The following is a 13,396-nucleotide window of genomic DNA, read 5'->3' on the forward strand; positions in this document are numbered from 1 at the left end:
CCACTTTCATTTTGAGATTTGACAATACAAGAATTAAATTACTGTATTTTCCCGTACTTTTGAGGGTAAGCGATTTCGGGAAATGGATGGATAAATTGTACATTACATTTTTAAATTGCATGGCGTTATTTTACTGGAGACATTCAGTCAATGATGGGAACAATACCATTAGATTTCTTTAGTAAATCTAAATGCATTAGTTCTCTTTTGTAGACGGCTGCCACATAAAGTGTCGCCTAAGGCGCCACATTAGGTCGGGCCGGCTCGCCATATAATAACAGATGACAATCAAACGCAGCTGTTATAATTTTTATGACCTCATTTAGTTACATGAGTCAATTCAATAGAGCTCAGTAGGATGTACAACCACAATAATAAACTTTGATAAATTATTACGCCTGAAAATGAGCATTGTTATCTTTAGTAAGGCAGATTTTCTTTTTTTTTTTCTGGGTCTCATTCGATTGTCAATGAAGCAGCCCATGTATGTCAATAACTTCCCTCCGACATCACATCATGGATGTGTATGAGAAAATTTATTCTTTCAGTACATACATAATAGGATGTACAAGTGGAGACAAGATGCTAATATCTCACGCTGAGAGCCGATTGGTCAATGGCGAGGGCAGAAAGCGATCTTCCTCACTTGAGCCAAATGGATTTGTCTCCGATGTCTGCGTTATAACCCCGAGCATATTTCTTCCCAGGAAGCTTAAAAAAAAAGAAAGATACAGTAGAATTTAATTGGGCAGTAATGTGACAAACAGCAGCTATAAGCACATCTTGTCTTTGTACCGATTTAAAGGCGTAGTATTTTTCATCATAATCGTGCGCCCCAATGGTGATCTCAGGCAGAAACTTGGGTATATGGGTCAACGATGCCACCTTCTCTTTGTCTTCAACACTGAAAACAGCAAATGTGCTTAAAGCCACAACGCTTCTTAGTTTTCTTGTATACAATGAAACCCTGTCGATGCGATACAACTTTCTCCCCCACAAATGTTTCTGTCGAACCAAAATTTGTTCTAAAAATAGCTCACCGGTGACGTTATGATTTGAAAATGTTAATATTTGCAGAAATTATCGAAAAAGTCTTGCATATTGCTATTTATCCAATTCCTACCACGTTAAATGACTTCCTAATAATTTCATGGTCAGGGCCTTCACAAACATCAAGTAATTAATTACTAACAGATAATTCAAGATTGTTTAACAAACTTCAGAAGGGTGCATGAAACTGGGAGCCCTTCGAATCAATCACTCCCCAAGAAGTAGCTCTCACTTTCAAAGGGATTGGTGACCGGTGACCTAAATACGAACTATTCATTGAAAAATTCACCTCTTTCCATTTCCCGCTACATCATAATAGCCTGCCCACATGCCCTGTTCCTTCCAAGGTGCCAATGGGGTGGAGTAGCTTGTATTTGCGACAAAAGATTACAACTACTTCTGAATCTTTGCCATTTTGCATTGGCCCCAAGCACCACGAATTTGAAGGGTTCACTGTAGTTGCATTTCAAAGATAGACATCTCACAGCATTCTCATGTGATGGTAAGTGACGTCATCCTGTTCCAGCCACGGGCCTTTGTCAAACTTCAAATATTCGATGTCCTCAGCCACCTGATGGTGTGAAAAAATGTCAATTAATTGTACCACAGACAGTTGGCAGATGCCTCTTCGTGAGTGACCTTTACCCTCTCGAAGTCTTGGGCTTGGGTCGCGTCGTAAACCAGCAGCTGAGACTTTTCACTGAAAGCCAAAAAGCCAAGACTTGCAGTAAACTGCTGATGCACAACTCGGCAAAATCGTGTTCAAGGTCAACAAATGCATGTACATCTTTTTTTTTTTTAATACTAATTTAGTTTGCATAGACCAGTGATTCCCAGCCAGTGTGCCAGGGTACATTCGTGTGCCATCAGAGCCCTCATGGTGTACTGCGGGAAATTATCAAATTTCACCTAATTGGTGAGAAAATTATTTATTCATAACAAATATTGGATCTTTGTCCCTCTATCTTGGCCAGCAACTTGTAGTGACAGAAAGAACACCGAAATGATCTTCTATTCGATGGCAAAAAGTACGACATTGACGCGTAACCCTCTTTTTGTGCCAGTTTTGTTCGTGCGATTTTTCGAACTTATAATGTGTGCTTTGGCTCAATAAACGTTGGGAATCACTGCCATAGAAACAAACAATGACCAATAGGTTAATTTTTATTTTTTTCGACCTCAGCAAAAAAGCAACATCAACATGCATTACCCACCTGATTTGTGGCAAGAAGGTCTTCTTGTAGCTGTCTTCAATGCTCTTCAGATATGCCAACGGCACATTCTGAAGATGCTGCTTCGGGGATACAAATACAGAGTTTCCATTTCACATCAATACATTCAAAACATCAGATTAAATTCCCTTCAGACAGGAAAATATCATCATTGGTGATTGGCATGATGAATTGACTGCGTGCTAGGCGAACTACCGTATTTTCCACAGTAAAAGACGCACTGGATTATGAGGCCCACCTTCAATGAATGGCCTATTTTGTAATTTTTTTTTCATATATTGGATGCACCGCACTATAAAACACAATCTACAGTGCATCCACTAGATGAAGCTATGCTTGTTTGTTTGTTTGTTTGTTTATTGAACATAAAACATATATACAGTAATAATTTGACAGAAAATAAGGTAGATAAAAAAAGTAAAAAGAAAGAAATCAATCTTCATTCAACACAGTTATTATGTTCAAGGGAGTAGGAAGAAGTAAAAAACTTATCTAGTCCTACCCCGTTATGTGATTATATCTAATAAATCATTTTTATATCAATCAGAAAAGAAAAAAGTAAGAAGAAAGAAGTCTCCATTAAGGCTCATACTTTACCCTTAACCGTGATATTTTTACAACTTTTGGTTTGTATCGGGATTATATACTTCCACACCCTGACACTCTTGTGTCAATTTTCTCTTGATTTCATAATGGATATTTCAATACCTTTCTCTATTTATCAACTTAGTTCTGATTTATCATTATATTTAATGTTTTGAATTTATCATTTTAACTCTGATTGATGTAGGTTGTTTGTACTATTTTTTTGAATTTGTTTTTGAACTCAGCAAGCGATTTACTCATTTTCAGGCCCGTTTCGAGATTATTCCAAAGATTAACACCTTTGATAGATACACTTCTTTGCTTGATGTTTGTTCTTGTTTTGAGTTTTTTGAATAAGTTGGTACCTCTTAAATCATAGCTGCTTTCTCGAATTTCGAAAAACTGCCAAAAAAAAATGTTTTGGTAGAGCAGGTTATTGTGTGCTTTGTACATTAATTGGGCGATTTTAAAGTCAACCAGGTCATAAAATTTTATCGTATTTAATTTGATAAATAGTGGATTTGTGGGTTCCGTATATTTTGATCTATTAATAATTCGAATTGCTTTTTTTTGTAGGTTGAGAATAGGGAGTGTGTTTGTTTTGCAGGCATTTCCCCATATTTCCACACAGTAGGTCATATATGGTAATAATAATGAAGTGTATAATGTGTACAAAGATCTCTTATTTAGCACTTCCTTGGTTTTGTAGAGGATCCCTACGGTTTTGGCTATTTTTCTTTTTACGTTATCGATATGTGGCTTCCAGCATAGTTTTGAGTCTATTACTAATCCGAGAAAGTTGGTTTCATACGCTCTTTCTATCTCAATTGAGTTTACCATAATTTTAGCTTGGTGTTTGATTGGTCTTGTGCCAAAAACAATTAACTTCGATTTTTTCAGGTTAAGTGACAATTTATTTCTGTCGAACCAGTTTTTTAATTTGTTTAATTCATTTTCTACGGTTGTCAGGAGCTGTTTCAGATTTATTCCAGAACAGTAGAAAGTTGTATCATCAGCAAATAGGACACATTTAAATTGTTTTGAGACCTTGCAGATATCATTTATATATAAGATGAATAGTTTTGGACCAAGCACTGACCCCTGAGGAACTCCGTGAGTGATTTTCAGTTGATTCGTTTTTTTATTGTTGAGTTGCACGTACTGATATCTGTTTTCTAAATAACTTTTTATCCATTTATAAGCTACACCTCTAATGCCATATCTTTCTAGTTTTTTCAATAATATATTGTGATCTATTGTGTCAAAAGCTTTTTTTAGATCTAGGAAAACCCCAACAGTAAATTCTTTGTTGTCTATATTAGTGGCTATTGCTTCCACAAACTCCATAACTGCCATTGAGGTGGTCCGTTTTTCCCTGAAGCCATATTGATTCTCACTTAACAGCGCATGCTTTTGTATAAAGCTATCAAGTCTGCGAGAAAATAGTTTTTCTAATATTTTTGAAAATTGTGGTAGTAGTGATATTGGTCTATAATTTGTAAACCGATGTCTTTCTCCACTTTTATAGATTGGAATAACTTTTGCAATTTTCATTTTTGATGGAAAGATACCAGCTTTGAATGACAGGTTGCATATGTGCGTGAAAGGTCGCACTACATATTCTATAATCTGCTTTATTATTGTCATATCAATATTAAAGCAATCAGTTGACTTTTTATTTTTAAAAGTTTTTATAATATTTGATACTTCTTCTTGTTTTACAGCAGTAAGGAACATCGTGGAGGAGTCTTTTTCTACATATCTATCTATTTCAAACAAGTTTGTTGGATCAGGAATTTGTTTTGCTAGGTTACTGCCGATGTTGACAAAATACTCATTAAATTCAGTTGCTATTTCTGCAGTTTTTTCCAAAATAGTATTTTTGCCTTTGATAAAATACTCTGGATAATCCATTTTTTTAGGACTATTTCTGATTACTTGGTTAAGTATCTTCCATATTTCTTGTGTGTTACTTTTATTCTGCTCTAATAGTGCATGATAATGATCTCTTTTACTGGTTCTTATAATATTTACTAGTTTATTTTTATAGGTCTTATATTTTTTTCTGCTTCTTCAGTTCTCAATTTTAAAAACAATTTATATAAATTGTTTTTCTTTTTACATGCGTTTTCTATGCCTTTCGTTATCCATGGCTTACTTGGGTCTTTATACTTTTTGGAGACTTTAGTTAATGGAAAATGTTTATCATATAAGGAGATTATGGTAGACTGAAATACTTCAAACGCTGTATTTGGGTCTTCGTTTGAGTAGACCTCGGTCCAGTTTTGTTTTTCTAGGTCTTGCTTAAAGGCATCGGTGGAGCGTTGGGTTCTTAGTCTTATTTCTGTTATGTGAGTTGTTGACTTAGCTTTTCTATCAAAATAATTATGAAAAACTGCAAAAACAGGTAGGTGGTCACAAGGAAATGTGCGCGAATGAGCGTGAGCACGTGGTTCAACCAATCAGCGCCGACGCAACCCACGTCACAGATCAAAGAAGCTTTGAACAAACGACAACAGCTAAGATAGCTTAGCTGTTGAGTGGCGTTGCTACAGAACGGTCAAATGTCAGTAACACCTATTTAATAAAGCAGCGACACAGTTCACTTTACCCACAGCAAGTTATAACGTTGACTCGTTAACGTTGAACTCTCTTGCTGCAGCTCTATTTCCGTGTTCAACCTGCATAACCCGATTGCCTTAAGTGTGAACTCTGCGTTGTAAGCATGTCTCTAGAAAGGAGCCATTTTGGGGTCGACATATTACTGTAATAACCATACACAAGGCGCATCAGATTTTAAGGGGCGCCGTGAGCTTTTAAGAAAATGGAAGGCTTTTAGGTGCGCCTTTTAGTGCGGAAAATACGGTATATGTGTGCGAAATGCTGTGCAAAAAGTTGTATCTGCAAAACCAGAGTGTTCACACATTCTGTTACTTGAGGGAAAACAGGGAATGAGTGAAAAGGTGATAGCCCGCTAGAGCTGATCACAGGTTGGGCCACCCTCAGCAAGAACAAACGAAATCAAGCGTTGGCTACAACTGCCAATGACTCTTTGGCATTGCTGTGTAGATATGTTGGCCCATTTCTTTTGGGCAGAATTACTTTATTTCAGCAACATCGCGATCGATCGGAAGACCACAGACTGGTCCCAAGTCGACTGCGGGGAGTATCGTGGGGAAAAAAATAAAATAATAAAAAAAATAAAAAGATCTGTGTGTCTCTGTGTGTATGATATATTTTTTGTGTTAACGTTCACTTCACCTTCACCTTAAGCATCCTAACAGTTTCACTTTCACAAAAAAAAGTATTTTAAAAAATAAAATGAATTAAAAAAGCAGGTTACCTTTAACCTACGTGTGTGTGTGTGTGCACGCGCGTAGCTTTCGATCGCATACGGTTGGTTGGCTTGAAAAGTAGCTTTTCGGTCAAAAACGGTCGGGCACCCCTGTGTCAAACTAATGGCCCAAAATTCTCCCATAGAATTTTCTGGTCACGTGGTCCTCAACTAGCAAAGCAGCCCCAGACTATGACCATCATGTTTGACTGTTGGTATGATGTTCTTTTTTTCTGAAATGTGTTATATTGATACAAATCTAACGAGACAGACACCTTCCAAAAAGTTCAACTTTCGGCTCGTCGGTCCATAGAATATTCGCCTCAAAGTCTTGGGAATCATTCTGATGTATTTGCTTGATGTTCTTTTTGGTCAGCAGTGGTTTTTACCTAGGAACTCTACCAAGGATCTCATTTTTGCCCAGTCCTTCCTCTTCCTCATTTTTGAGTCATGATCACTGAATTTTCCTGAGGTGAGGGAGGCCAGCAGTTTAGACAGTTTGTGACCTCCTGGATGAGTCGTCACTTGGGGTGAATTCTGGCTGGCTACTCCTGAGAAGGTTCACTGTGATTTGCTGGAGTACTAAAGCTTAAGGAATGACTTTTTAACCCTTTCCAGACTGATAGATGTCAATTACTCTATTTCTCAGCCGTTCTTTAATTTCTTTGGATTATGGCACTTTGTTGGAGCTTTTTGAGATCTTTCGGCCGACTTCATTTTGTCAGACAGGTTCTATTTAGGTGATTTATTGACTGAACAGGTTTGGAGGTAATCAGACTTCGCTCTGGTCAATGAAAATGATCTGAAAATTTTGCTTTTTCACACAGAGTCAGGTAGCGTTGAATATATTTTTTCCTTGACTGAAATCACCATTTAAAACCTGCATCCTATGTTTTCTTGATTTATCTTTGTTTAATTTGTTTGATGATATTAAATATCAAAGCGGGGAAAACCAACAGTCATGGTGATTGTTGTCTCGGGCGGCTTTACTTATTCAGGACCTGTATGACTTGCTATGAATGATGGAACGCGTTACCAGAAAATTGTGAGGGAGAATTTTTGGCTCTAAGCTGAAGCGGATTTGGGTTCTGCATCACTCCAATGATAAAAAACACATCAGCGTGTCAACTTTGAAATGGCCTCAAAAAAACAAAATGAAGTATTTTGTCCCATCATAAATGATGATTTAGCAGTTATTGACCAATGAAGTTCGTGAGTCTTACCTTGCCGCTTTGTTTCACTTTCTTATGCACCTCCTCGGCGGGTACGTCCACATAGACAACGAGGTGCGGAGGCAGGAACTCACAAATGCTAATGTTTTTGATCTCATTGTAGTGCTGCACACCTGCGAGTGGAAAGCAGTGTTGACCACACGCCTGTGTACCTTTGAAAACGTGACGTCTATGACAAATTGGCACTTACACTCTTTCCTGATATAGCCCTGTTCAAACATGGCATCCAGGAACACCATATCGCTGAAGGGCGAACGCTCTAGGATGACACCTTGGCCTTTGACGCAAGGCAACATAATCTCAATGAGAGGGAAGGTAGAAAACGGAGGTTGCGATGGGCCGTTACGGTACCTGTGGTTAACAGATGTTCAAGGGCGTCCGAGTACTGCATCAGGCGCATGATGTACATCCACAGCTGCAGCCTGTAGCTGTTCCCATCGGCTGCTTTTGGGTCCGCGTAGAACTTCTCCAGGCTGCACATTCCATTGTAGTCGACAGGGAGGGGCTCCTTCTCTCCTGACATCTTGTCCAAGTAGAAAGTGTCGGGTTCAGCCATGTAGAGCATGCCTGAGGAAACGCGGCAAAGTTTACTCAGGGGGGAATGAACCTCCGTGCGCTGTGAGGCCAAACAGAAGAAATGCACCATAGCGGTCAGCAGCAAAGCATCCCAGAGAGTATTTTTGTGTGTGTTCTGTTTAAGATCAAAACACAACATGTAACAGTTGTGGCACCACCTAGTGATGAAGATGGTAAATTACAATTTCATCAATGCTGTGACTCGGCCAATGTTAAAATTGGTCAAATTTATAAAAAAAAAAAAAATCAAATTTGTTCCCACATGTTAAAATCTCAAATACAGTAAAAAACCTGATTACAATATCCAGAGGCTGTTAAACCTTGTTTCTTTCAGAACCACATTAGTTACATTTTTTGCACATTTTGCTTGTGAGGGCTAATAAAACCAATTATTATGAGTAAAGATGTCCCAATCACATTTTTTGCTGAGTCACTTAATTTTGATTAGCTGCTTTCCAGTCCCACCCATATCATATACCTCAGCTATGCATTTAGAAGAAAAAGAGTGTTTAAGATAAGATAAGAAAACCTTTATTAGTCTCGCAATGGAGAAATTCCCAATTCACAGCAGCAAAGTTATGAAAGGAAGAAGTAGAACAACAAAATATAGGAGCTGCTGGAAAGGCAGCCACTCTACCTAAATTTCATCCATTTTCTTACTTTCTTTATTTGGATAGAGGTATCCCAATGTGATACCTTTTTATAGGGCCTTAAGTCCAGCGCAGAAGTGGTTCAAACAAGTAAACAAATATTTTTTTATGTCACCACACAAACCCAAAACCTTACTTTATACAACAAAAAACTAAGCTGTCACTATTCCAATTGACAATAAAGTGGTACCTCTACTTATGAAATTAATTGCTTCTGGAAGAAATTTCTTAACGAGAATATTTTGTAGAGATGTATTTTTTATGTAAATGCCTGTCAGAGTTTTTACCCAGACAAGTTTAAAAAAAAGTTAAACAAAGAACTTGTCTCAGCAAAGATTGTCTTTGTAGTTGATTGAAGCATGATTTTCCAGAGCAAGGGATGGCAGTTGCTCCACAAATCACACTCAAAAAACTTTTATTCTTTACATATGCAAAATACGGGTGGCCCTAGTCCAGTGGATAGCACGTCGGCTTCACAGTGCAGAGGTACCGGGTTCAATTCCAGCTCCGGCCTCCCTGTGTGGAGTTTGACTGTTCTCCCCGGGCTTGCGTGGGTTTTCTCTGGGTACTCCGGTTTCCTCCCACATTCCAAAAACATGCATGGCAGGCTGATTGGACACTCTAAATTGTCCCTATGTGTGAGTGTGGGCGTGGATGGTTGTTCGTGTCTGTGTGCCCTGCGATTGGCTGGCAACCGATTCAGGGTGTCCCCCGCCTACTGCCCAAAGACTGCTGGGATAGGCTCCAGCACCCCCTCTGACCCTAGTGAGGATGAATCGGTTCGGATGATGAATGAATATGCAAAATACAAGAAAAACACTGCCCCCGATATTTGCATACCACACCCCCTTCAGTCTGAGATTCGATTAACTTTTGTCAAGCTTTGAACCCCAGATAGTCGAACAAGCAAGTCGCAGACTTCGCAGATGACAAATGTTCACCTGGGCCGCGACACTTATAACCAGTTCCCAAACCGTCTTTTGATATTCTAAAACACTAAACTGTTTACTCCCACACCCAGGCCAAGTCTAGCCTCCTTCTATCCGTTCGCACCGTTTTGCGGTAATGTGATTACTGTGGACATCAGAAAGCCCTCCGCACGAGACGGCCGACACCCTTGCGCACAGTCATTTGGGGGCGCTGAATACACACCAAAATGTCTATAAAGGCCCAAATTAAATGAAACTTTAAACATGATATCATTTTCTTCATAGATTTCTCTATCAATGCCCTAATCCATAGGTGTCAAACTCAGGTCCTGGAGGGTCGCTGCTCTGCATGTTTTCCAAGTCTCCCTGTTGCAACACACCTGATTCAAATGAACAGGTTCAATGTCAGGCTTCTGCAGAGCTTGCTGATGATCTGATCATTTGAATCAGGTGTGTTGCAACAGGGAAACTTGGAAAACATGCAGGACAGCGGCCCTCCAGGACCTGAGTTTGACACCTATGCCCTAATCCGTTCCAAGCCCCCCCCCCCTCCAAAAATTCTGACATAAATGTTTTCTAAAGCATAAAAATGCATCAAAATATGTAACAATTACATTTTACAATTGGTTTATTACACAATAAATGAGAGTTGTGCATAATGTAAAAAACAAAGAAGAGCGTAAAGAATAAAAATGATGGTCATTTTACTTTTAACTGTGTCCTCATAATTTTTTTTTTGCCCTCTTTAGTCCAAGTTCTCTCTCAGAAGAGGTTTTTGACTGCCGTTTTGGGAAAGAACTGATCCAAGGGCGTTTGCTTTTGTCTGCTTTTAACAATCCTTCAAAAATGTCCAAGGCAACCATCAGCATAGTGAGCGATCGCCGGACTGGTGAACACTTTTTCTGGGTGATTCATATTTATGTAAAACTATCGGAACACTTCATGGCCCAAGGGGCGAATGACAAAGACTCAACTCAACTGTTTTTATAAAAAACCTTCAAACAGCCATCGCTGCATACCAAGTGTTGGACATGGAGCAACTAACATATATACAACAATAAAGCAATAAATCAGGAACAAAGATGGTAGAAGGCACCAAACAGTAAAATTAAGATCAAATCTGAGTCATGCCGAGTCAAATGCCAAAGATGACGAGTGAGTTTCGAGGCGGGTTTTAAAGGTGGGCAGCGAGGGGGCTTGCCGAATGTTCAGTGGGACGTCATTCCAAAGAGAGGGGCCAGCAACGGAAAAGGCTCGATCCCCCCTGAGCCTCCGTTTAGTTCTTGGTACCTTCTAATAACATCTGGTCCGCAGACCTGAGGCGCCGGGCAGGTGTGTAGGGGCGGATGAGCTCAGAGAGGTAAGGTGGTGCGAGGTCATTTCAAGATTTGAAGACAAATAATAGGATCTTGAAAATAACTCTAAAATGTATAGGGAGCCAGTGAAGTGATGCCAGAGAAGGAGTGTGCTCCCTCTTACAAGTAACAGTCAAGATGCGAGCAGCAGCATTCTGGACCAGCTGGAGATGCTTAGACACTGCATAGACACACATCTATCTATTTATCTATCTACACACATACGGTAGAGGTCCCTCTTAGCCAATAGGATGCTCAGTAATAACCAATGGCAGAGCAGCTCTAAGTATGTTGCGTTCAGGAAACTCAGAGCTGCGAGTAGCAGCCCATACTGTATTTTTACCTTTCGTATCTTGAAATGCAGGCAATATTTTCCTGTTGAGGCATTTCGTAACTTGAAAATTTCATAAGAAGAGACGTTCGTAAGTAGAAGTAACACTGTATACCTGTACCTAAAGATTATTTTAAAACTCGGAAGATTATATATATTACACACACACGCACACACACACACACACACATTTTTGGTTTCAACTGATACTGATTATTGGCCCCAATTTCACACAATTGTATCAGGACGAAATTAAATACAGTATTACATTTTTTGCAGAACTGTAACTATGTGAACACAGAGGACTCACCGAGCCTGTCAGCCAGCTTTTGTGCCAGTGCTCCTTTGCCTGACGCAAGGTTTCCATCCACCGAAATAATCTTGCTGTACTGTTTCAAGCGCGGTGTGGTCCTTTCGCCCAGTGCATACGCCCACCAGCCGTACTCCAGCTTCCTCGCTGCCGTCATGTGTATGGATGCCTTTGATGACAATACAAGTATTTGAGATAGTGGCTTCAAGAAGAGGAGAAATGTTTTGACCATTTTTGAAAATAGTATTTTTAACTTATGCACTTAAGTAATTGAGCCAAAGATGATATTTTTCAAGTGGTGCATAGGTCGAGCAGACGTACGACAAAGAAACACTAACATGATCAATGTTTTCACAGAAATGAATATAATTATTAATAATAATTCATAATAACATTTTGAATTTAATTAGAGAAAACGTGTAATTCTTAAATGTGTATCAGTAACCAAGAAGTACTTCTAGTTTTCAAAAAGGTTGGGGACCCCTGTTCTGAGTGCCATTGTCCCCCAAATATATGAATATATTTTAAATTATTAGAGCAGCATAAGAAATACATCCCCACTTTTATTAATTTGGTGATATTTTCCTTTTAATCCTGTTTCCGAAATTTGACGGGGAATTTTAAACAAACACAACGTTATTACATTAATTCAATGTTAGATTTTTAATTTTGTTCCTTGTCACCATTTTGAAATAATATTTAAAATAAAGCTACCATTGTGTAAATTCAAAAGCACATGTTGGGGGCACAAAAAAATTGTAAAGAAAGTAGTTAACATTTACTTTGACAGGTTTTCATTAAAACAACAGGTTTACCACATTAAACGACAGAGCTACCTTTATTGTCACTTTTATCTTGGTGTCTCAAAGTTGTCAAAGGCCACAAGTAGCATTATAATATGTCATTAAGCGATTCTGCCCTAAAATCTCCCTAAACCTGTGGCCTTAGCGACAGCCTGTAGTGACAGTGGCTGGACGGGAAGCTAGCCTAGCTTCACATGTCCTTGTCGAAGCAGACCGCCAAAGAGATCAGCGTCCATGCATTTTGTGTCCGTACCTTCCAAACAACATTCATGGTTTTGACAGCAGTTGCCACCGAAGGGAAGACCAACTGGATCGCCCTTAGGGCCATGATCAACTGTCCTCCAGAACCCCTCCGACCTGACCTGAATACACTGGTCACTGAATTCTACGTCAAACGTCGGGGACCTTAAACAAGTGTTGTCCCAGTCGATGTACGTGAAGGTGGCTGATCACTGCCTGATTTTTATTGTTGTGGTTTTACGGTTATTGGCCGACGTGGTTAATTATTTTGTAAACGATATGAAGATAATTATTTATTATTATATTATACTTTTTTAGAATAAATGATGATTTTGAAAAAATAAATTATGAGTGCCTCTTCCTTTTCACCTACAGGGGGTGGTATCATTACCCTCGTGATGTGTTCCGGTCAAATGTGAACGTTTTCAAGGTTGTCTCTGAATGTTGGAGTTAATTTGTTCTGATTGACCATTGCGTGCTCTGTCGGACTTCCGTAATGTGTTTGTTTAATAACGACACAAGACTTGGCTGGTAACATCTTTCCTTTTGTAGGAGACTGGACTGTCTCGGAGTTGTTTGTGTAGTTTGTTCCTTTGTTGTGTGTTCACAACCCCCCGCCCCCATATAATTTATTTTGTGATTTCCTCTCTTGATTTTCTGTTTGGCGCATTACGTGTTTGCTTTTCTGAGTGTCAATAAAGTCATCGTTGATTTACGTTTTCGGGGGCGGTCACTCTCGAGCAGAAGGCACGGAGACCGAGAAGGAGAT

The 13,396-nt window shown here is 39.1% G+C and overlaps 1 protein-coding gene across 3 annotated transcripts; it reads right to left on the reverse strand.

Moving 5' to 3' along the window:
- Positions 1–516: 516 nt before the first annotated feature.
- On the reverse strand, positions 517–12,796 carry ndufa10 (NADH:ubiquinone oxidoreductase subunit A10). Of its 3 annotated transcripts, none has more exons than XM_086124319.1 (10): positions 12,641–12,796; positions 11,585–11,753; positions 7,785–8,000; positions 7,624–7,710; positions 7,425–7,546; positions 2,265–2,341; positions 1,696–1,750; positions 1,536–1,621; positions 796–904; positions 517–711 (listed from the first exon to the last, which is right to left on the reverse strand). In XM_086124319.1, the coding sequence occupies exons 1-10, from the start codon at positions 12,713–12,715 to the stop codon at positions 643–645; spliced, it is 1,065 nt and encodes a 354-aa protein (XP_085980445.1). In that variant the 5' UTR covers positions 12,716–12,796; the 3' UTR covers positions 517–642. The 3 variants fall into 3 exon arrangements, with proteins under 3 accessions (XP_085980445.1, XP_085980444.1, XP_085980446.1); XM_086124318.1 differs by having other exon boundaries at positions 2,265–2,344; XM_086124320.1 differs by lacking the exon at positions 796–904 and having other exon boundaries at positions 2,265–2,344.
- Positions 12,797–13,396: the final 600 nt, after the last annotated feature.

Source organism: Hippocampus guttulatus, chromosome 11, assembly GCF_054856545.1.
Source record: "Hippocampus guttulatus isolate MCC_2025c chromosome 11, RoL_Hgut_1.0, whole genome shotgun sequence".
NCBI lineage: Eukaryota > Metazoa > Chordata > Actinopteri > Syngnathiformes > Syngnathidae > Hippocampus > Hippocampus guttulatus.

What these genes read in the sequence shown, in the direction of transcription:
- ndufa10 (XM_086124318.1), bottom strand. Translation starts at nt 12,715, where the DNA reads ATGGCCCTAAGGGCGATCCAGTTGGTCTTCCCTTCGGTGGCAACTGCT. An exon ending in CCATGAATGTTGTTTGGAAG is followed by an intron (nt 11,754 to 12,640) that starts GTACGGACACAA and finishes TTGTCATCAAAG; the next exon opens with GCATCCATACACATGACGGC. An exon ending in AATACTACGCCTTTAAATCG is followed by an intron (nt 712 to 795) that starts GTACAAAGACAA and finishes TTTTTTTTTAAG; the next exon opens with CTTCCTGGGAAGAAATATGC.